Source organism: Copidosoma floridanum, unplaced genomic scaffold, assembly GCF_036245765.1.
Source record: "Copidosoma floridanum isolate Cflo_tuat_1 unplaced genomic scaffold, Cflo_Japanese_pri ptg000025l, whole genome shotgun sequence".
Classification (NCBI taxonomy): domain Eukaryota; kingdom Metazoa; phylum Arthropoda; class Insecta; order Hymenoptera; family Encyrtidae; genus Copidosoma; species Copidosoma floridanum.
In genome coordinates, this window is record NW_028321902.1 from 6,120,363 (window position 1) to 6,144,416 (window position 24,054).

Sequence of the window (24,054 nt, forward strand, 5' to 3'; positions counted from 1 at the left end):
ATCTTTCCGATTCAATTCGTTTTTTTTTTTTTTTTTTTTTCAGACATCACTTACCCTTTTTTATGACGTAGATGCAGGGGTGGTCGAAGAGGAAGTCCCGGAAGCTGTTGCACTCGGCGTCCTCGCGCGGCTCCTTGCAGAGGCAGGTTGGCTTGAAGAAGTCGAACGCCTGGAGGCTCCTTAGGGCGGTCTGGCACTTTGTCACCGTCACCGTCGAACACGCCACTGCAAACAAATGATGGCCAAACGTTACTTTGACGCAAATAATCATCAAGAATGATTGTTTTTTTTCCTTGGAATTAGCTTTTTTTAATTTTGTTAAGTTCTAAAGAGTAATTGCACAAAAGAAAGGAGAGAAATTCATTTCAAGCACAATCAGTTGGGATTAATTATGTAAGCGAATCGCAGGGAGGCCTACTTATTCTGCTATTTTGGCCTTGAATATTACAGAACTTTGAAGAAATGGAGGGTTGAAGGGGGAGGAAAAGCATAAGGGGCTTTTTGAGTCCCTCCCTCGTTTCGTCTCGCAATTGTAGTAGTTGCGATTACATCAGTGATGAAATGGAAAAAAGTGAAAAAAAATAAAAAAATAAAAAAAATAAAAAGAATAAAAAGGCAAAAATTTCTGATTCCACTATAATTTACATGAAGAGGATGAAGAGGATTATCAAAGAGAGTATAGAATAGTCGTTTATCCCTTTCTTTCTCTGTTTTGGATTAAAAGCAACAGCTTCGGAGCTACATGTTTCCGTATGGATTACCTTTAAATGGAAATTCATGTTTGAGCGCCGGAAAAGCTCTTCTGGAAGTGCGTATTACAAATTCATCTGGAAAATTTTGCATTAACTTTCCTGTGCACGCCTCGATTACTGCACTCAAGTTTCAGGTTCTATTGAAATCTGCTGCAATGCTAATAAAACTTTTTAATTCGAGGTGCGTTTCTTTTGAGAGTCAAGAGCCCCTATTTTTTTTTTTTAAATAAAATTGAAATTGAAATTTCAATCTTAAAATGAAATGATGCCTTTAATATCTTAAAATATAACTTTTTCTCTTTGTTTTCGAGGATTTAATATTTTTGAAATATTTTTTCACAAGTAAAAGAGTGGAATTATTTTTTTTTTATTATTATTTTTTTTTTTTTTCATTGATACGAGTAAAGAAACTTCATGTGAAAATATAATTTTTTTTAGTGCCTCAATCGAGCAAATTTTGTTGACGTTGGAAGAGCAAACTACTCTAAAATATTTGATTTAAAAATGAAAAAGCTTCTCCGTAAATTGCACTACTGCTCCACTTATGGAATGCGTGTTGTTTCAATTTATCACAGATTTGTCGAAAAACTTTTAAGGGTAACTTAGCAATCGACCACAAAATAGTATTGAGTTTTGAGATTGAAGGTGATAGTATAAAAAATAACTTTCTTATTTATGAGAAATTCATATTATGTTTATAGACATGTATGAAATTAATAGCTGTGCATCAATAAATTTGAATTAAAAGGGTTTGATATTTTTCGAGTAGAGGTAATGATCAACGTAAAATCATTGAGCAACCAGGCTATTAAATATATTTTGTTATAATCATTAAGTACGCATTTGTCAAATTAATCTCCAAATCGAAAATAAAGACTGTTACCAGAACTTGCAGCTGCATCCGTCCATTCGTTCATTGATAGTTTTATTCATTTATTTATCGTGACACTTTTATATTTTATAATTTCCTGCCAAAATAACGATAGTCGATCTCGAATGTATCATAGTCCTTAATCAAATCCAGGCACCACATCCTCAAATGCACTAATGAGTTGTCGATGTACGAGGAAAATGTGGGGTAGTCGAAATGATGAATACAGATCCCGAGCGTCCGATAACCTGCCACCTATGCCTCCACAGTCGTTTCCGTGTATTTCCACGCCTTTGGCTTGCAGCCGCACATTGACGTGCTCGTGCTATCTATGGCCACGTCTGGACGCGCATCCCCTAAATGGACCCTGTGGCGTGTGTACGTAATGTACGTGGACGATATCCATACGTCGATCTTCGTCTCGTTTTCCATCCCTTCCTCCCTCGTCTCGATGGTCAGCGCTTATCGATGCATCCATTTCGTTACTTCCATCACGAGTTTTTTCGAAACTTTTTTTCCTCCTATCTTAATTTTTCATCTTGTGTTATGAAATGCGACGTGCACTCTTTCTAAAATATCCATTGAGAACATTATTTTCTAAATTAAAAAGCCATTTTTGTCTAATAAACTCGAAATGAATGAAACGCGTACATAATAAAAAAAAATTAAAATCTAAAAATTTCCAGGTAACTGATATCAAAGTCGTAGCGGTTGGAAAAGCCAGAGAGGCAAGATAGCATCTATAGCGATGCAGTATAACAAGAGATCCCAGTCCCTCCGACGCCAACGAATCAAAGATCGACGACAAGCGATTGGACCGACGGCGACGTCTGACCACAGATTGATTACACTACTGTGGCCTGCCAGTCTCGAGCAAAAGGACAGGCGACGACGGACCACCTCCCCTCGACTAATTAATCGTCACGGGAGGATGAGACGACCTACACCTCGTTTTCTTTTTTTTTTTTTTTTTTTTTTTTTTGTGCACACGATTGATTTTTTTTCCCCTTAGAGAGACGTTGATTAGAGTGAGTGTCTTCCTATACGAGTGACACCATCGACAGCAGCAGCCGAGAGAGCATAACTGGGCTTATACCATTACATTTACTCGATAGAACTGATCATTAGTGGCTCCTTCCATCTCTTCCCTGTTTCTCTGCTGTAATTCGCGCACCACAAAATCATGAAACCAATAAGCCATGAAATACTCGCTCTATTAGTTTGCGATATCGTGTGACAATTGTATGTTTTCCTCATGGATGCTGTTGCACGTACTGTAATTTATCCATATTCAATTATCTGCATTGGAATCAATGTCGAGTGACTATATTGATTTATTATCCTCGTGTACATAGAATCCTAATATTTAATCATTATACGGTTGCTGATGATGGTGGTAATAATGATAATGAGGATGCACAAATATGGGCTCATTCAAACTGGGAAGGATTTACGTTTTTTCTTTTGCGACCAGATCAACATCCGTATGTAAATGTAACACACCATGAGATAAACATTTGTTACTAGTGTCTGAAGTTGTATTTTATTAGGTACCCATAAAGATATTCGGAAAAGATATAATGATATTAGGTTTTCGCAAAAGTTTTGGAGTAGAAATGAAATGTTTTCCAAATAGTACAAAATTATTACAGAAATTGAGGAACAAAGTGAGGATTTGAGAGGAATCGGCAAAAACTTCAAAGGTAAACTTGGCGGCCATAAAACTGTGGCTAGGACGCGGCGAAGGCCCCGTGCCAAGAGAAATATTTGACTTTTAGCTAATCTCCACAATGCCTCAGCCGATGGGTGCAGTGGGTGACATAACGTCATTCATTAAATTTCTTGCACCAACTACTCTGATGCATGAATATCATTCGCTGGAGCAGCAAAAAGTTTTTGCCTTTTTAGGGTAAGGAGAAACTACTGCCAAGAACGTACCAAGTTTTTCGGATGGGGACGGAAGTACTTGGAGTCGCCCTAAAATTTTAAGATCCACAAAGTTTCTCTGAGATGAAATTGAGGTTTAAATAAATATTAGCGTTTTTCCAGCCATATAGTAAGGGTATTTTTCGAAGTTCGTAACTCCTCGATTTCGTAAAAAAAAAAAAAAAAAAAAAAATCAATTTGGTATCAACTTGGTGCTACTCACAGGCTGTGATATGAAAAAGGGGGTCATAACAGCAACAAAAAAAAATTAAAAATAAATTGAATACATACTTAAAATTATTTATTTAAGAGTATATAATTTTTTCTGTGATGCTCGACAGCGACCACCAACGACGATCTAAAATTAAAGTTACCTACATTGAACGAAAGTTATTCGCCAATTTACCCCCAGATCATCGGGAATAATTTACAGAATCGACCCAATTAGCGGGGCTTGGTGTATTTATATCCATCCCGGGATGAGGAGGCGAAATTAGCTGGTACCGGAGGGGGAGGAGAGACTAACGAGGGAACAAACGTATCGATTGCAGTGCTCCCAGCCACTGTGGCTCTAAACTTGGGTCTGCGAGCACCTGTAACATCTATACGTCTACCCTCGAGGATGGTTGTACCTATACATGTACATGTGCCTGCCGGGAATTTCCTATTGTGCAGTTGAGGAGGAGGAGAGGATGGGGGGACTAGGCGTGCCTTCTTTCTTTCACGTAATTAACGAGCGCTTTGGCAGCGACGCAGACAGAAGGAATTTTTAAAAAGGCGATTTACCAAAGTTTCGTACATCAGTGTGTTTTCATGGAGTGGATGAAGGAAAGGAAATTGCATGTGGGTGTAAAAAAAGGTGAATTTCAATGTTCCTCCTAGTTTTAATTTACAAATAACAATGAATTTCCATTCCTTATGAGTTATCTTTTTTTTTTAATTTTAATATGTGGTTACAGCTCGTGCACACGTTGGTAAAAGTGAATGTGATTGTAATAAAAAATTAATCGCTAACATAAATAATGTTTCTGTAAAGCAAAGTTGAAAGTCGCTGCAGATAGAAATTATTTAACAGCTTCGAAATTGCCTCGAAATAACCTTGAAAAGAGACACACGATTCTCAACAATAACCTCCACGGGAGCTCTCGCTGTTTTTCTCCAAAGTACCTACAGTACGTAATTTACTGAACCTCAAAAAATTTAATAAACCAAGGAGGAGGTCTCCTACTTCTGGGGCCCAAAAAAAAAAAAAAAAAAAAAAAAAACAATAAACAGCTTTGCACGGCTAACAAACCGCAAGACTGATTTAGAGGCCAATAAGGCAGTCCAATAAACAACACGAAAAAACACCTCCAGTAAAGGCAACTTCCTACCATGAAAAAAAAAAGAAAAAAAAAAAAAAAAAAAAGAAGACACGCGCGAGGCCAGTCTCTTGTTCCCCTGCACTCGAGTTTTCTCCTCCCCTCCACCACCTGCTCTTCTCGTGACTCTCTGTTGTCTCGGGGCATCAAGTGCAGAGGGAAGGAGGACACACAGCCGCGACCGTACCTCCACTCGAGCGGCCGACGCTCCGCTTTTTCTCGGGGCACGACCACACACGTACCCTTACACCTGCAGTCGGTGGATCCATCCACACGATCCGTCGTCACTGGCGTGATCTTTTCACCCTTTGAGCTCCAACCAATGGGTGCCTCCCTCCTCTAGTCATTTTTTAAAATCTTGCTACATCAATTGATAATCCATTTGTTGCTTTTAAAAAACCGAGGAAAAACAAAACAAACCGTGTATTTTGTTTAGTACCAACTCCAACATAGAAAAAAAAATCGCATTTTGCAAAAAAACTAAAATGCATCTCGCGGTAAATATCAATTAAACGAGGCAGAGCAACAGCCAATTAAGAGGCAAAATATCGCGCCTCCAATTTCTATCTAAGCCCGTCAGAGTTACTAGCACTGCAGAGGCCTATACGACCCTCACCGCGTGTGCAGTAGATAATTTTCCCCGTCGTCGCAGCTACTGCGTGTGCAAGCGCTATCTTTTTTATTTATCGGCCCGGCCCCTCTCTCTTACTTTCACTTCAACCCCCAGAAGTGCCACCTGAGCCCTTTTAATAAGAGAGTCCCCCCCCTATGTTATATTACAAAAGCGACGCGCCGGAAGCTCGTGTACTTGCACACACAAAATATACACCCCTCATAGACTTTCTTTCCCTCGGGTTTTATGCACCTACACTTTGTCTAGTGTCTGTTGTGTATCTTTACCCAAGAGGCTGCTCTGCACTGAGACCAAAGAAAACTTCAGGTCGTAGTTAAAGTCCAGCCAACCGAGACGAAAGCTGCTGCAACTACGAGCAGTGGAAATGTAGAATTTTGAGCACACTTTGCCGCTTTTGACTTGAAACACGTTTGCACTCAAACAAAGGATTAATTGTACGTCAGTTGGAGCATTTATTTTCAAGCAATGTAGAAATCAAGACGAGTTAGCGATAGCGTGAAAATTATTCACTAACAAAATATCTATTTAACTCTTAGGGTTATCTCTATCTATGGGAATTATTTTTTTATTTTCTTACGTCCCAAAACAGGTTGATTCACCTGATGTGTTGCTGTATCCATCTGTATTTAAATTCTCTCTATAAAAAAAAAAAAAAAAAAAAAACGCAGCCTATTCGCATCAAAATGAATCCATTGGGTGGAAATATTTATTTTGGCTTTCGGTGCAACGAGCAATTTTGGATCGGGGGGGGGGGTGCTATACGCATATATTTATGGATACGCAGCTTTGAAGATCATACTGTGAAAATACCGTAGTGACGATCAATAATACATAGCAAGGCCTCGTGGATGGTTAACTTTTTCCCTCAATAACCCTCGCACTTCGCCTGCCGAAAACTTTTCCAGGAAACATGCTACTTTGAAATTCTTTCAGTTTGATTTTTGTTCTGTCGTTTTGTCTTCCCCGGAGTAGCCAACTTTCGAGGTAATACTGAGAACATCTTTGAACTTTTAAACAGATGCTCGCTGCGATGAAAAAATAAAAAGGCAGTAAGTCTATTACTCTGAACCGGCTCCGTTTGAAGAGGACAGCGTCAAAGTTTAGACTTGCTCGCTTGTACTGACCCTTTTTTCGCAAAATATATTATTTCTGCCCGAAGCAGTTACACAAATTTGTCTGGCGTGATTAAATGGTGTACGAGTGCTGATTCGAAATAATGTGCTTGACACAACAAAAAAATCAGCGAGCCCATGTGGAAAACAAAACACTGATTGAAAAATGGAGTAGCCAAACGAGATTCCATATTCCAGGGCTCAAAAGGGTTCATGGGTATACGACACGCGTCATATGGAGATCGATCCTGATTTTGATGGATCGCTGGAAAATGTGCTTCTACAATTTTTTTTTTTTTTTTTTACTACATGCACTTCTGCAGGTAAAAAGCGCTCCTATCTATCAAAGAATTGAAAAGCTCAGCGTGAAAATGTGTCAAAAGTGATTTGTCGATACATAAGAGAGACTGACCGCTGATGGATACGCACGTGCTCATATGTAAACCAAACGGAGATTTTTGCTGATCTACGCCCAAAGTCCAGATGACGAAGGAGTCACTGTTGAAGAAAAATGTTGTTTAAGCAGTACCATCGTGATGGAAACAGAAAGTCAGGAATAATTTGGGTCACGCCATTTTTACAAAAAAAAAACACGATTAATTTGGTGACTTTAAGGGATGGTTCCTTTTTTTTTTAAATAATAATATGTGTGCACTTGTAAAATAAGATGATCAGTTGAGTGTAAGCAAAACATAAATAAGGAGCTCAGCATCTCCGGATACAAGAAAGAGCAGCTCAGTTGAAAAGAGCAAAGCACATGTTTTTCTCCCTTCCTTTTTTAGTTCTGGTTGGCAGATAAAGGACTAAGGAAGGAAGGAAGCAAATAAACGGGTAATTCTTCCGCGATAAAAGCCCCCGTCCACGTGAACTCCTAAATGCTTCCTCTCCTTCTTGTGTAACATATCCACGTATGGTATATATGTCTGTAGACATATGTGCTGCTGTTGGCTTATACGACTCGAGTCAAACTGTCAGTTGCAGAGGACATGGACGCCGACCTAAAAATTGTATATATCTACGGAAGGAGGGCGAATAAGTGCAGTTGGCAGATGCTCAGATGCTGCTGTTGCATGTAGGTATATAGTCACAGCGAGAAAGACCGACTGATTGTGAAACTTTGCGAAAATATCACTGTACTATTATTATATTTACGTTTTTATGGTTGCTATTATCGACTGTTCGAGACGAATCGAAGTTGTTCCCTGTATTTCATTGAGTCGCGCTGAAAAAAATATTTACGCACTGCAGCGAAAAATAACCAAAACCCAATCATGATGTACAAATGAAATAAAAAATTTCCAGTTCTCGTGGAAGAGAAGCAGCAGTTGTGTAGTCGGACGGACGTCGTTTTTACCGGAGAATTCACGGGCCGGTTGTCACGGTCGCGGAAGAGGACGAGCCACGAAATGGGCTCCGAATGTGATCGACGAAGGAGATTGTGTAGGGCCGGGGTTGGGAGGAGCCGGTGAAGTGGACGGACTCGGGGATTTCGAGGTACGACAGAGCCAGAGTGGCTCAAGTGCTTGAGTGCGCTAACGGGAAATTTCCAAGGATATTTCATCCATCTCCCCATTTCTTTCTCGTACCATCGAGGAGATTGCTTTCACTTTTTACGTGTACTTGGATCTATATTTGTACAACTTTTTTTTTTTTTTTTTTTTCATAACAAGTGCATTGTTATGTTTTTTTGAAGTATGGAGAAACTCGTTTTACGACAATTTTTTTGTTAGCATTGACTTTTCAACCATTACAACCTACACAAATTGATTGTGTAATTAAAGTTTTTGCATCGCGAATAAAAGTTACAATTTTCGACTGTTTAGTTGTTATGAGAAAAGTTCGCGAAAAGGTGTCTTTATTCTTTTGTTGGAACGTAGATACGAAACTATTCGGATGGAAATTTCTGTCTCCCATTATTGTTTAAAGTTTTTACGCAACTAAATATCATTAAGAAAATCGATTTCATCCCCAATGTTGCCAATTGTTGGTTTACCTCAGAAAGGATATCCTTATCAATGAGTACTCACTTAACTTAGTCATGCAAGAATCTACTCGGCATATTTATCGTTTACGTTTGACCCCCGCAGTTACAAATTACGTAAAAGACTTTCTTAAATTTAATGAGGTATTTGTATCATCACTTCAGGGGGTACAAAGTTCTTTTATCAAAAATTGCGTTGAATTTACAGCTCAGCCGCGTTGACTAATGATGAATTGAGATCATTATTTCATGGGTTAAAAATGAAAAGAATAAGAGGAAGGGCCAACGATACCCAGAGTCAAAAGTGAAAAAAAATAAAAAAAAAAAACTGGAAAAGGGAGGATTGGGTACAATACAGCTAGAAGTAGCCTGAGATCCGGCGGCTTTTACGAGTCCCGGGGGGAGGTCAGAGACCCCCTCGCTAGAAATTTCCAGCGACTCGCAGGGGGCGGGCATAAGGCAAGATTTTCGGGATAACGAGAAATTCGGCTCTACCATCGAATTTCCCGCAGGATTTGCCGTTGGAGCGATCGACCGCGTTTAAAGTGGCTCGGTAGCCAATAGCCGCGTGTATTGGCCCTGAACATCTTTTCCACTTTTTTTTCCATTTTAATTTTTTGCCGTGCGTTTACGGGAGATTGAAAAATTCAAGACTTCTCTTGAATATTGAATTTTCAGGTCTTACCATCGGCGAAACGAAGCGGTGCGCGCATTTTTCATGCGTGAATCGAACGTATTTTTCTCCCTTTTCCTCTTTTTGTTGGTAGTGAAAAGCAAGTTCAAATGGTCAATTAGCTCTTTTACGAATTTCTTTGGATATGTTTATCGTTCGGTGGTTTTTCAATCGGGATAATGACGTAACCCATTTTTACGAGAGATACTTACGATTGAGAATTAAAAATGTCTGAGTTCCTTACGTGAGTATCAAAAATGAAATTTATAATTAAAACTTGACTCTAACGGAATATTGTTTGGCAAAAAAATTTTTTTTTTAAATCCACTTTCGTGGAAACATAATGAAATGAAAGACATGTTGTACGTTACATTAAATTATTACTAGCAGGGATTAATATTTATTAGTATTCGTTTGTATGCTGCTCATGTATGATATTATAAGATAATATATTCACTCATTATTATAGCTATTATCAAATAAACGACGGAACGATTCAATCACTTGATTGACATGAATCCAAAATATATGTTTTTTTTTAAATTAATCAATTAAGCTTATTCGTTTGTCACTGATTGACGTATACTTGATATTTGAATTAAAAGTAGATTAATATTATCGATAATGCCAGGTACGTTTTAATACATCACTGATATCGTTATTGGAAATAATACAGCCACTTGTGAATGATCGTCGATTGAAACTGATTATTAGTATCATCGTCGTGTAGTTGACATAATAATTTATCTCGTTTTCATAGATCATAATTTATCATTTCACTCGTGTCACATTACAATCTCGTCTGAACCCAATAGCGATAAAAATGATTGATTGAGTAAAAGACAATACGAATGACGATGAAAATCAATAAAAATGACAGGTCACTACGCTGAATGTGAGTTTATGGAGTACTATGACATGGAAAATTTGGTTGTGCTAGTGTATTGAACCGATAATATGTAAATACTTTTTACGTTCGGTATAAATTTTCAAGACTTTTTAATACGTAAGAAACGTTGTTCTAACACTTACCCAATTCAGGACCGCACACACGGGGTATGACTGAAAAGAGAAAGAAAAAAAATAATTTACTACTGCAATGAATCATTAAAAATTTTACTTTCTTATTTCGTGATTATACACCTCTCCTTTTAGTACATGTAATTGAAATATTGCCATGAACTAACTTGGGTTTACACAATTCAATTAAGAGATAAATACTTTAACACTACATTTATCTACACCATTCAAAATTTTTTCTAAAAATATATTTAACTTCTGAAAAAGATATGTGAACATGAATCATACCTTTAAGGATGGCGCTGCAATTTTGATGCTCGAAACACAGTTTCCTCGCAAACAGGCAGTTCATGACGATTTTTCGTCCTCCTCCTGAAACCAGAAAATAAATACTAGTATTAACTCGTTGCTCGTATGATTGACAAATTAAATAAAGTTACAAGATAAGCCAATTTGAGTTATGTATATGTGAACGTCGAAGCGGCTAATTGCCATCGTCAAACGAATAAACTTTGGCCATTAGAGGCACGTACATCAGAGATACGTTAATGCATGTAAATACGCCCATCAAAAAGTACAGCTTCCGGTCAATTAAAATCATGATATCTACAGCTCAATCAACGCAATGCGAGACTCACCCCCTTTTTTCAATACCTCGCGATTTACTGGTCAACTCCATAATTTATTGAAACGAAAGAGTGACATGTGCGCGATGTATTAACCCTTTGAATGAACGACAGCCTTTCCACAAATGATATCACTGAACTGTGATTTTTGATGAAATGATAACGCCACAGGTTTCGAGTTACAATCGGAATTTATCCTGCACGGATTTTCCTCATCAATCATCGGTAGTAAAAATTCATATTGTATAATGGGTCAGTTTTAAATTAAGTGATGAAACGAAACAAAAAAAACTAGGGGTAATAAAAATAATAATGGTAGCTAATAGAGACGAAATAAAATCGAGGTCAAAATTACTCAAGTAGAGATAACACCACTTGTGTACATGTTGTCATTGCCAGCAAGTGAGGGATGGACGGGAGAAGCTCCAAACTCCTCGAAACTACTCATAATAATCGTTGAGTGGAACTGAAGAGGTACTCTTGTCCAAGGGCGTAGTAATACATAACATATAGGCGTGAATTTGCACGCAATTCTGTGGTTGAAGAGACAATTAACCAATGATTGACCAATAATCATCGTTCGCACGTGTAAAGTGGACAATTAATTACACGTCACACCTATCCCCGTCGAACTATCCTCTCTCTTTGGATTTCCATCCCTTGGCAGCACGAAAAACGTGCAAAGAGAGACTCTATATACGCATAGCTTCACGGTATGCTCGATTGGCCTTAAACGGTGTGGCTCGCCAAGTGCTTCCCTCGATTGAAATCACCCGGATATCTCTCTCTCTCTCGCTTTTTCCTTTCCTTTTTCCTCTCTTTTTCCTTTTTTTTCTTTTTTTTTTCTTTTTTTTCTGCTGCTCGTGGCCATTAGAATCGTTAAGTCGGGAAATGGCTTTTTCTCGATCAACGAGATCGATGTGGCTCTTGTCCGATAATCACTGCGGTACGCCGTGCAATGACACCTTTATCCGCTTGATATCTGCTGTTTGTGTTTTCAATTTTCTTAATAGATACTTCGATGTAACGCTTGGTACAGTTTTTAGGTATTTTTGTGATATGTTTGACCAATTACCTTTACGAAAGTAATACTGCTACAATGAGAACGAAAAGGTCAAAATTATTGGTGTGCGCGCGCGTGTAAGTAGTAATAAAACCAGCTTAAATACGAAAGAAAGAGACAGAGAGAGGAAGAAGGCAAACAATGTCATAATTGGCTCGCTCTTCCGGCTCGTTTTACGATCGCGTGATAAGAGAGACTATATGGGCACGAGGTCTTGGGGTCCGTGACAGAAGTGAAGCTTCTGCGCATTTATGATTACCGAAACTAATTTTTTGTCCATCATGAGTTCATACCAGATTGTGATTTTTTTAAAATCCCATTGGTATAGATTACTTTTTATTTCATCTACAGAAGGTGGAGGGACTGGGATGTAAAGAACAACACAGCGAGTCGGTACTTTGCTTCTTTGAACATCCCATTGTTTCATATTATTGATTGACAATAGTATTTTCATGCGTACGAATCCCCGTGGAATTGCACCTACCCCGACTGGCTCTCACTTCCATTGATTTTCATTTTTCCACCTTGTCTCCCACAAATTCTCGTACATCCACGTCCATGCGAGGGTGTCGTATCTCCTTGTGTTCCCATATCCCTTGCCCAAAGTGATAAAGCTGTTTGTATGCCGCTTGCAACGTATTATCAATCCATTTTCTGTCTTTCATAACTCCCCCGCAGAACCAGATGCGCCTTGGTGGAGAAACGCAATACTTCTCTCGGCTGGATGTACGTCTATGCTGGCACTTATGGGCGATAAATTGAATTTCGTCTGTCGTTTATCTCGAAAATGGAATATTCAATACGACACTTGAAACAATTGGAATGAACTTTTCTTGTCGAAAATTAAAAAATCGTAACAAAGAAGCTGTAATTCGAGTACTGTATGCGATACTTTTTTATATATATATATATATATAACATTCGCACCCCCTTCATCTGGATAATAAATAAAATTGTTTATTTCGTGTGCAGATGATACACGATGTAATCGATTTTAAAGATAATTTTAGTTCAATAGAAAAAGAAGTATCTGCCATGGTTCGTTGCCACTACAAAGTTTGTATAGTTGCAATTTCTATTCATCGGGTATGCTACGACCGGGTGTACAAGAGAGACTGGGATAGCGCGTCTGTGAAGCTGAAAACGTGAGCGGGAGACGAATCGCAGGACACGAGAGAATTACGAAAGCTACTCTGCCGCCCCACGTGTCCCCCCTTTGTCGCTATTTTCGATTGACCTTTGCCCAGCTCATCTGACCCCTCGAGCACCCAAACTGGGACGCGTCTCTCAGTACCGTGTCACTTTTTCACACCTGGTTATTTTTCGTTTACTGATAGTTTCAAAAAAAATTCCCCTTAAAAGTTTTTTTTGTGTTGAAAAATAATTACTTCAGATTTTTTTTATGTCAAGTTGTTTGTGAACTAATTGACAGTTCATCTATATTAATTCAAGTTCTTTGTATAAAAAAAAATAAAGTATAAGTAACTGTTGGGCCTATAGGAAAAGAGAATAATTGTTCCTGTCAGTGATTTTTTATCTCTCTATGTTTTACACAATTTTTGTACATTATCTATAAATTACTATGATGGTCACGTGTTTAAAAGTTATGACCTTCCCTGAATAATCACATCCGGTTTTTGGCAAAAACAATGGGTAGCTATCATTAGACAATAAGTTGTGTAAAGCCTTATTTCTTTGATATTCATGACGATTAGTACTGTTCAAAATGTTTGTGTTCCTACAATTAGTGATCGTAAGCTCATGGTAGATTCCTAAATTTCCTCTTTTTATTTTGCAAGCTTCTTCTATTTTAAAGATATTATATGTAATTTTGGTCTTAAATCTTTACCTTGGGGTAATGAATATTTCTCTATTCATACAACCATAGGGAAAGACACCTATGTTGAAAAAAAAAAAATTCTTTCTCCATATAAAATAAGTTTTGCCAATAAGTATGAAAAACACTTTGTTTGATCGAACAATATTTTACAATCTAAAATTGATTAAAGACGCAGAATAAAGCATTACAATTCAATTGAATCAAAATTATAACGCTTACCAGTAGTTTTTCTTCCTTGCCATGAAATTGATTAGACATCAGCTAGCTTTTGTAATTAAATAGAAAACCCTCGCTAGCGTACACTTGTACGCGTATTTACAATTTACATTTCCGTTTGACGTGGAAAAATTAATTAGGAATACCCTTGAAAGCGCCCTATAAAATTTCATTGCCTTTTTTCCGCTGTTGCTCTTGATGTTATTATTTCCTCCCTCCCACCCTTAACCCAAGCTTTTTATTGCTACTCGAAAGTGCCTCGTATCATCTTTTAAAGAACGACGCAGACCAACATATTTTTAATATCGAGTCCGGCACGTGTTGCGTCAACGCATAAAGTGGAAAAACGCAAAAGCACAAAAATGAAAAAACAGACTAGGGGACTAACAATTGAAGTAGTCGATACAAAAACTTTTTCCTGCTACCGTGCCACGATTAACGAGAAACGAAAATATACAGCAAAGGTCTTGGGAGGCCAGCTAGTTTCGATAATAGCATTTCTCACTTACCAGCGAAGAGAAGAGACGAGGAAGTGTTCGATAAAGAGACAGAGAAAGGAGATGGAGAAGCGCGAGGGTAATCCGATTCCACGGGGGACCCGGTAAAAGGGCGTCCTCGAGAGGTAACCCAATAGGACGGGCGAATCATCCTCAAAGCACCGGACTCGCTGCTCTCCCGACACGTATTTTACGCTCGACTCTTCTTTCCATCTTTTTTTTTTTTTTTTTTTAAACTTTCCATCCATTCTTGCTTGGATTCGTCGTAATAGTACATGTATACGCTTCAGAAAGCGGTAATTCAAGTTTACCTCGAGTGAAACGGCAGAGCTTGATATGTTTGTTGATTTTGTTGTTTTGCTTCAGTCTCCCAAAAACAAATTTAATTCTGGAACGAGTTAGGGGATATCCTTGGAGGAAATTGTAAGTTTTGATAGGATCATTGACTCGTTTAATTTAATCACCAGTGACATGAGAAATTTTCTAATGCTTTTAAATAATTAACGGCCACGAATACGCTAACGGAAGTTTGATAGATGGAATACGTATAAGGCGAGTTAAAGGGACACAGGTTAATTACTTCTAAGGTGTTGTCAAAAATTCATAATTGAAAATGTCTAATTGTGTTCTTACATGTACCTCAAATATGTGGAAACACGAGTTGGATCATAAACGATGTAAGTTTTGATTTAAATAATGATCAAGTTCACAATATTGCAAAATATCTCGATATTAACTATGCTCTTGCAAATATAAATTTGTGCATACTACATATAAAAATAGCGTTGTATTTTGGCTTCATTTCTGAAATTTAAAACGGCATTCACATGATAGTCTTGGATGTAATATCAAAATTAGAGCTACGAAAGTTAAATAGAATTCATTTGCAATCACAGTCTTAGTCTTTAATTTAACTTAGTAAACTCCGTTTTACATCAAACTTCATTTTTGATTGTTTATTTTTTTTAAAGCAATGAGAAGTGAAGTTCCGGAGAATCATGAGAAGCATCATTCGCGAGAGATATAAAGGAAAAAAAGGGAGTAAAGATAAGCAGCTCGTGCAATTCTGTCTCTATTGGTATTTATAAGCTATGTCAGCCCTGCCAATAGCCGGTTTCTCAGTTGCTCCGATTTCATCCCCTTTCCACGAGGAAAAGGAGAAAAAGGAAAAAAAGAGCAAGTTAAGGGTATACCGGGAGAGCACAGCAAGCTAATAAAAACAACGGAAACTTTTCCCTTCCTCCGATACTCTTCCTTGACTTTTTTCCGCTACCACTGCTTCTGGCTCCTTGATCACCCCCTGCCCCCTGCACTTTTCCAGTTTCTTTTGTGAAAAAAAAAACCAAAAAAAGAAAGGTCTTCATTCCCCTCCTTTTTGTTACAATACGATGGAACATATCAAATCTTCCCATCGACTCTGGCATTTCCTCGGGACATCTCTTTCATCATTGATAGCGTATTTAATCCTTTTCTCCCCTTCATCTTATCCCATTTCCAAACTGGTAGTTTATCCTATATCTTTTCACTTTCTTCAATTTGGCTTTTTCGCTTACAATCACAATCCCTGTGTTCTTCTGGCACATTGTCAAGGGATAGTCAACAAAAATTATATTTTTTTTTTAATTTTCTGTTAGTACTACACAGTTTGAAATGATTTATCAAATATATGGAATATTTACTGAAGGATAGAGCCATTACAGTCATTCTTTTCATCTTTGGGTCCAATTAAAGCTTCATCTCAAACGGGTTGGCTGTAGAAATGATAAGAAAAAAAGAGACTATTTTTTCAACAGAATATCATATTCCTCTTTTATCTTCATCTCTCATTTCCATAAGCCATTTCGTTGAGTTTCTTTCGAATACCCTTATAGACTACTCCTTATCTCGAGATATTTTTTCTTTCCTGCTTTGCATACCTTTGCCCCTCTACCCTTTTACTTCATTCCTTACACTTTTGTGTTTTTTCCTCTTTCTCTTATTCCTCCACCCCATCCCTACAACACTCGCTCTGTCCTTCTTTTGTCTCTTCACCTTTACTTTTCACGTTTTGGAAACTACATTTTCCCTCCAATTTGAGAAAATGGATTTTTATTATTTTCCACCAAGATGCATTTAATTACCTCCTCGAAACGTATAAAGGAGTAGCCAATGAATGGATGGTGGACTGGGGGTTGGGGAGGGTAGGAAAATCAAGCCGATAATTTGACTCGAGTATAAAAGTTTGCCAACTGTGTTCAATATAGAAAGTAGGGATGTATACACTTGTATACACTGTTGGTAGGGACTAAAACTCATCGAATCGGAACTTTTCGACAATGGCTCAAAAGCAGATAATCGACTATTCGACGATCCACCGAAGCGACGGCAGCAACGGGACTCTTTTTTTTGTTCAACTTTTTCATTTTATTTGTCCATTTTGTAACTATTCTCATACTCCCTTCCTCTCACCCACCCAGTTTCCACTCGTTTTCCGATCGTTTCGATTCTATGGGATTTATTCATCGTATCTTCGTGCAATTGTTTGATTCTCACGGTAAATTATTTTCATAAAATTGCGATGTTTCAACAGAGACATTTTAAGGAGCAGCAGCAGCGACACCCCGTGCCCTCGTCTTTTTATCAGTTAGCACTTTTATACACGTATAATATAATGTACTACAAGAGAAAAGCCCTACTCTGATCTGACGATTGAAGAGGCCCAATCCCACAAAGTTTGACATACATTGCACCGGAGGGGGATAACCAAGTGAAAACTGCACGGAAAACTCGACGAGCTGTGTTGTGTACGCGTGGGTGCACTGGAGTGGGACGGAGATAAAGTAACGCGGACAAAGTGATCCTGTACCCGTACACACATGTGTATATATGGAGTTGGGGGTTGAAACGCGTTGCGTGTCCTCCGGGGGCTCGAAAAAAGATCCACAGTGAGGGAAATCGCAATACGCTACAGCAGTTTTCAATTATCGGCTTGGCCAACAGGACGCACGTGTCGCGTCAGCGCAGGGAGAGGATCATCAGGACGATGTTATTTGACGGGACAAGTAACGAGAGTAAGTGCGCAACTCTCGCTCGTGTTTATTTATTCAATTGATTGCGCGTTTGTTTGTCCCCCTACACGGCTGGTTGTTGATTTGTTTCGCGATGTCGAAACATTTTGACGAAAGATGTGTAAAATGCGTTTTGAATTTTTTTTGTTTCCGATAACAATGACTGGAATGAGTTACTACTTGAACGCAGTGTGACAAGCATATACCAGTGCATACCGATATGACGCCTCATGAATGGGAGTCACGTACCGGGACAGCGTGTCTATGCGTAGCACACACCTATCGGGATAACGTGGACGTTGATGATGATTAGTCGGGCTTGGAGTGATACCCGAGCCTGAATGGATAGGACGATAGGACGGCAGCTGTGTGTAACGTGTGCTCTCAGCTTTTTAATGAGCCAAGGGCTCGTACGTGTGATAGCGCGGCTATCGTTTTGAGGAGTGATGGTAAAGTGGTGATTTTGATGGACTTAATCTCGGCAGTGGCTTCGTTACGGTGCTATAGGGTATATATGTTGTCTATCATGTCTATGCCGTTTTAAAGATGAACAACAAAAATAGATCACGTTACCGAATGAGATTTTTTTTTTTTTTCCAAAGGGCTGGTTTTCGTGCACTTGATGCATGCAACTTCCTCGAGTGTATTAGTTTGTTTTAAAATATTTTGTCAATTGAATTGATTGAGAAATCAATTGGCTGTTACTGTAGAGATACTTAGACTTGAAGAAATCTCTCTACTAAATTGACTGATACGATCTCAACATAGAAACCGCAGGAGTACTTATTTTGTTTCAAGTGTTATTATTTAACAAACTTTAATAAGTTATTTTATTTTAACTGTAAAACTAACAAATCTTTTACTCTTTACTATTGATGGTGCACATAAAAAATAATTAAAATTAGTGCAATTAGATCTTTTATTTTCATTTTTTTCACCCAATGTACAAAACGTGAGTAATTTATTTAAAAAAAAATAGTAACGTATATTTATATAAAACCAACGTATATATTTATAAGTGTAAGTAGAATTTTATTCTAATGGCACTTAAATTTTTTTCTGAACTTCAAAATTATTTCTTGTAGCAAAAAGTGAGTCGTCGAACATTAGATATTTAGCCAATATTCAATAAATCATCACACTGAACATCAGTTTCTATGATAACTTATGTATTAATTTACAATTGAGCAAAAAAAATACAATTTTTTTAAGGAAACATCCGATAAAAAAAACAGGTACACGTTATTCTCCAACACGTTGAGTAAGACGAAAAAGAAAAAATGTTCTCATGTGTCTCGTAAAGCTGTAAAAAGTCTCAACGATTTGCGCGTGTCGTAAAGCAAGTGAGAGTCGATTTTGTGGTCTCAGAAAAAAAACGAAGCTATACTATCAAGAGCTCCGTCATGCCACGCACACGTGCGTGCGTATGTCTTATCGGGCTCTTGGCTGGCCCCGATCTCCTCCTCCTTCGCGGCTCCATTATTGTTATTTTTGCTTCCTCGTGTTTTTATTGCTCGGCAGTATATTTTTTCTTTCTTCTTTGCACGCGGGGCTGTCGAGAACACTTTTCGTGCTCACCTCTCTGGTCGGCCAACCGCGCTCAAACCAGATAGGTATCGCCTTAAAAATGAGTAGAAGAGAGAGAGAGAGACTGTAATTGGGAGTCACGAGAGGTGTTGTTGCGTGCGGATCGATTTGTCGCTCAAGCCTTTGGCTACCTCGCTTTGTCCTCGTTTTTTTTGGTCGTAAACTCTTCAGCCAGTTTACTAAACTCTTTGGGTGCTAATACGGCCACATTAATGTTAATGGTGCTCGACAGCCATTTAGATTAGGTTTTCCGAGTTGCAAAAGGGGGGTTTTGGGTGGAGGGAAAAAGGCTGTCGTCCAAAGGATTTTTCATATCGGAGCTAAAAACTAGTTGAAATTCTGGTCGGCGGAGACGCACTTTTCTCGAGAAACTTGCTCGGGGAGTCCCAGTGGGGCCCTTTGCCCCTCCCAAACGCCCGTTGAAAGTTTTGCACTCGTCTCGACATACAAAATCGATTTCTGCTCATGACTCTTTTTGCTTTTAGACGGCCCTGCCAGGCATCCCTTTTCCGGAAACTTGTTCATGCGAAAATCTTCCCTCGGCTCCTTGCATCTATAGTTCACTTTTCGTATTCGTCTGCTACTGAAAAATTAAGCAAATGGACGGTGTTTGGAGTATGTTTCTTCGAGGTTATTGTAGAAAAGATTCGAATGAACTCGGAGTGTCTCTGTTTCCAAGAGGAAGTATGGATGAAGGAGATTGTGTATCATTTCTTACATGTCTGACTAAACGTAGTGTTTTCTACTTGAAATTTTTATACCTAGGTTTTTAATAAAATTACGAGTTTACTTTAAAGTTTACCACGATCATTGGCATTTGTGGATAATTGAGTTAATAACCAGACTAACTTTTTTGTACAGCAACAATAATTTCAAAAATGCTTGGAATAATAAGATGGTGAACAATATAACTCATCCCTTCGCTAGACTGGAAACTCAACTGAGATCGAGTTGTGTGCAGTAGCCTGGCAGGGATTGTTGATGAGGTGGCCAGCCAACACTGGCATTGCAATAGCCTCTCCTCCTGATGTTGATCAAGCCCCAACGTTTAAGTCAAAATGGGAGGGTGTAGGTAAATCCGTGGTAGATGGATAGTGCAGAAGTGGGACGACCAACAGGAGAGAAAATACCATAGGAGCAGCTTAGGATTTCCCTTCCAATTTCACTAACGAGATTCGACTAAACGCGCGACTTATACGCGTCCGCAGCTTCCACTATACGGCGGCATTAATTCAACGCTCCAAGGAAGGAACTTCCCTTTCACCACGTTTACACAAATTGGTATTTTTAACGAGCCTGCCTATTAATCCACGACACCAATTAAGTTGTTTTCTCTGTTTTCTCTAAATGTATGCAAGCAAACCCTTGTCGGTATTATGATTGGCATCGCCACAAATAGCAACGAGTTGTTATTGCAATAAAACGAAATGTGACTAAAAAATTGTTTTTCCATTATAAATTTGCGAGATTATCGAGTTACGAGGAATACAAAAGTTGAGAATCAAAACAACAGTTACTGCTAACAATTCATTACTCCACAAAAGCTGTTTTCCAGGCACTGCTGTTACTACTGCTGCTGCCCGTTAAAGTTTGGCATTCGTGGTTTTGCGTTGAACGACATTAACGAGTGACGTGATTAACGCCTGTGTTGAGAGACTTGAAAATTGAAATTCGAAACTCGTGATTCTGATTTGTGGTTACCTTTCTAATTCACTAAAACAAATTGTTTCAATGCCACACAGGTTAGCCACGACTAAACATGTTAAATTCTTCCACCCCTAAATTAATTATTTCAGTAATGTGTACCATATGTAAGAAATAATCTAAAAGTAGGTTAAAACTTGTACAGAGCAGTCCAAAAGATAAATAAAGTCCTTGAAAAAGGTGATAGTCAAAAGAAAATTGATGCTTAAATTTTTATGAAATCTAGTTCGAAAAATTTTTGTAATTGCAGCTAACTTGGGGTATTGGGTAGGGAAATAAGGTAGTGAATCACTTTAAAAGAAAGCTGCCTTTTTAAGCGTCTTCAGCTTTGAATTTTTGATTTCAGCCAGTCAGAAAACTGTAATTATTCAGTTAATACAACAAAGCATAAAAAAGTTCCTGAGAATGTTAATGGCACTTTTTCTGAATAAAAAAAGGAAATGATTTAATTGGTCTATTGAATACTAAAAATTTTTTTTAAAACTTTACTTGATTTAACATTTAAGAAAGCTATCAGCAGTTCAAAAACATGTTAAACTTTCAGCACAAGTACAAAAAGAAAAAACGTAATCTTTTCTACTGCGAGTACATTTGTCAAACCAATTAAGAGAAGAAAAGAGAAGCAAAAAAATAGAAGGAAGAAGATGAGGAGGCCAATGAATGTCGGCTCACAGGTATTTTCCAACTAATTGGACGATACGTAAGGGGATGGGGGTTGGGGTGAGTTGGTAAAAAACTGCGTGTCTCGGAGACGCTGAGGGTAGAGGTGGTTACAGATGATTAGCCATCCTAAGGCCCCACTAGAGTAGCTTTCCTGGCTATAGCAGAGACCAACCCCCTTTTACATATATACCTTTCCATCTTTTTATTTTTTCTCTATAGACTCGAGTACTCGTTATAAATTGCCAGCCTATGGAGGATTTCTTTTTACGAAGCGGATTCACCCAATCTTGTCCCTATGGTTTGAAACTCTTTTTTAAAAAAAATTATGCAGAAAAATCTCCTCAAAGATTAATATCCATACCCTCTATTTGAAGAAAAGTATGAACTCAATGTGCGTAAAAACAACCTTTGGTCCCTCGATCAATTTTGCTACCGAATACCATCGCAAGAAAAAAGGTAAAAAAAATTGAAGTACAAGTAATTAATCAGCATTTGGCATCTCCGAGTAAGTGATCAATAGGTCCACTGAGTGAGGGGAAAGGGAATAGATACTTTCGTGTCCCTTCAATCGGGATGTATCCAAACATGAGATCAAATTGAATGAGCAGCCGCCCCGTAGCTGATACCATCCAATAATGACTGATATGGGCAGCCGTAGTGGGTCTCCCTCGACTACACTCTTTGCCATACGTCAAGTGGGATTAGTTGCTGTAAGGTAATATCAGCACGAAAAAGATCACGTGTACCTCGAAAAGTAGATGGATATGGATTATCCGTGTCGCTCAGCGAAGAGTTTAGTCCTGGGGAGGAGATACCCACGTAGATGTCAATGTAAGACAAGTGCGAAAGTAACCCCCAGCCGATCAATCTTGTCCCTCGAACAGTCGATGCTACTTTTCCACGTCACGTGGATCCCTTTATATCCTCCTCTACAAGTTACAAGAAGATCTTCGCCAGTCGTTGATGTGTGGGTACAGCAAATTGTAGTCGAAGAATATAGTATTGGGACGTTTATCGGGAGAAATACAAGTGGGAAGGTAATGCTCTTTTAAATGACCACGTGGTGATGCCAAAGCCTCCTTCCTCAGATTGACAGACTATTTTACATTTTGTTTTTATGCCAATGACGACTTTATTCGGTAGTTACCTGAACGTTGAATTAACGTATTTAATTCTTTAAAGGCTCGATTTACTTTTAGCTCCTTTGACGTTAAAAAGTTACTTGTGATGTTTGGTTAGTCAGAAAATATCACTTGAATTACTACCCTATAGTGAGTTCATCATGGAAACAAAAGTTCTTTTTCCAGACCGAAAAGTAAAAATAGAATACCTAATAAAAAACTATTTCTATTAGTATTTGAGGGTAATTAATTATTGAACATCTGAGATAGAGCTACGGCGTTTGTGTTCACGTACTTGTATTTGAGTAATCCACGGCGACGCATACGAAACGAATAATCGATGGTACCGACATGAAATCTTAATCGTTGTCTGTTGGCCCATTAGTGCTGGTCTGTCCATCGCATAGATAACAGAGTATAAATACAACAAATGGCTTCGAGGGTCGAAAGGTCGTTGCACCCACGTTAAAAATAATTAATACACGTACACAAAAAGAATCTAATGTAAGCGCAAAGGTGACTGAGAACTCCCTTTAAACGAGAATTGTAAGCCCTCGAGCGTCAAAAAAGAGCTGAAATAGTTATAGGGGAATACGAATTTTTTCCAAAACAGTAGTCTTTTAGTTTATGAGTGGGAGGGAGTGAAATTTCTACAAGTACAGAACTGCTTTCGACTGCCCATGTACGAATAATCACATGTTCACGTATTATAGACAATATGAATAAAGGAAAGGAAAAGAAGTCTAACGTTGGGCAGATCGCGAGAGAATTTTCTTAGATGTTTGAAGAGTTTGTTCGAAAGCTCTAGCACTTTTTAAAACACGTGCTCATTCACTGGCAGAAAGTTTTCTTCACAAAAAAACTTGGTCACGGTACGAGACGTCTGTTTTTTCTAACATTTTAAAGTAAATAATTCGAACGCTCTTTAAAAAATACCTTCTGTCTAGATGAAATAAATTCGACTTTTGGTCATATACGAAGTTAGTACAATCAATTTCAAATCTTTTCCATCCTCCATTATCCAAAAGCCACCGATATTCGAATGAAGTGGAGATGGGGGGGTGCTTTTTTTGTACTCAATTAAAAACACCAAAATAGTTCTGGATAAGTACGCTCCATTTCAATCATGGCCATGCGATTGCACGTGGTAGGTTCTTTGGTGGTCAACTCTTGCATATATGCTTAAAAATATTTGATTGGAATATAGATTGAAATCTGGACGTGTCAAGTGTAGCATCGAACAAGAATAGGGAATTCAGCTGCAAACATCGTACGTTCCTCTACCTTGAAGTGGAAATGGAGGAAAACTTCTGTCGGTGCATGCAGTCAAACTCACGGAAGATACCCTCGACTATTTTGA

At 38.3% G+C, this 24,054-nt stretch overlaps 1 protein-coding gene across 1 annotated transcript in view; it reads right to left on the bottom strand.

Moving 5' to 3' along the window:
- Positions 1–24,054, bottom strand: part of Gfrl (Glial cell line-derived neurotrophic family receptor-like) — a 143,592-nt gene that overhangs the window by 77,517 nt on the left and 42,021 nt on the right. Inside the window, exons 2-4 of the mRNA XM_089595495.1 lie at positions 10,619–10,699; positions 10,343–10,372; positions 55–225 (exon numbers count right to left, since the gene is read on the bottom strand). Coding sequence (XP_089451621.1) covers positions 55–225; positions 10,343–10,372; positions 10,619–10,699 — 282 coding nt within the window. The remainder of the gene's footprint in view (positions 1–54; positions 226–10,342; positions 10,373–10,618; positions 10,700–24,054) is intronic.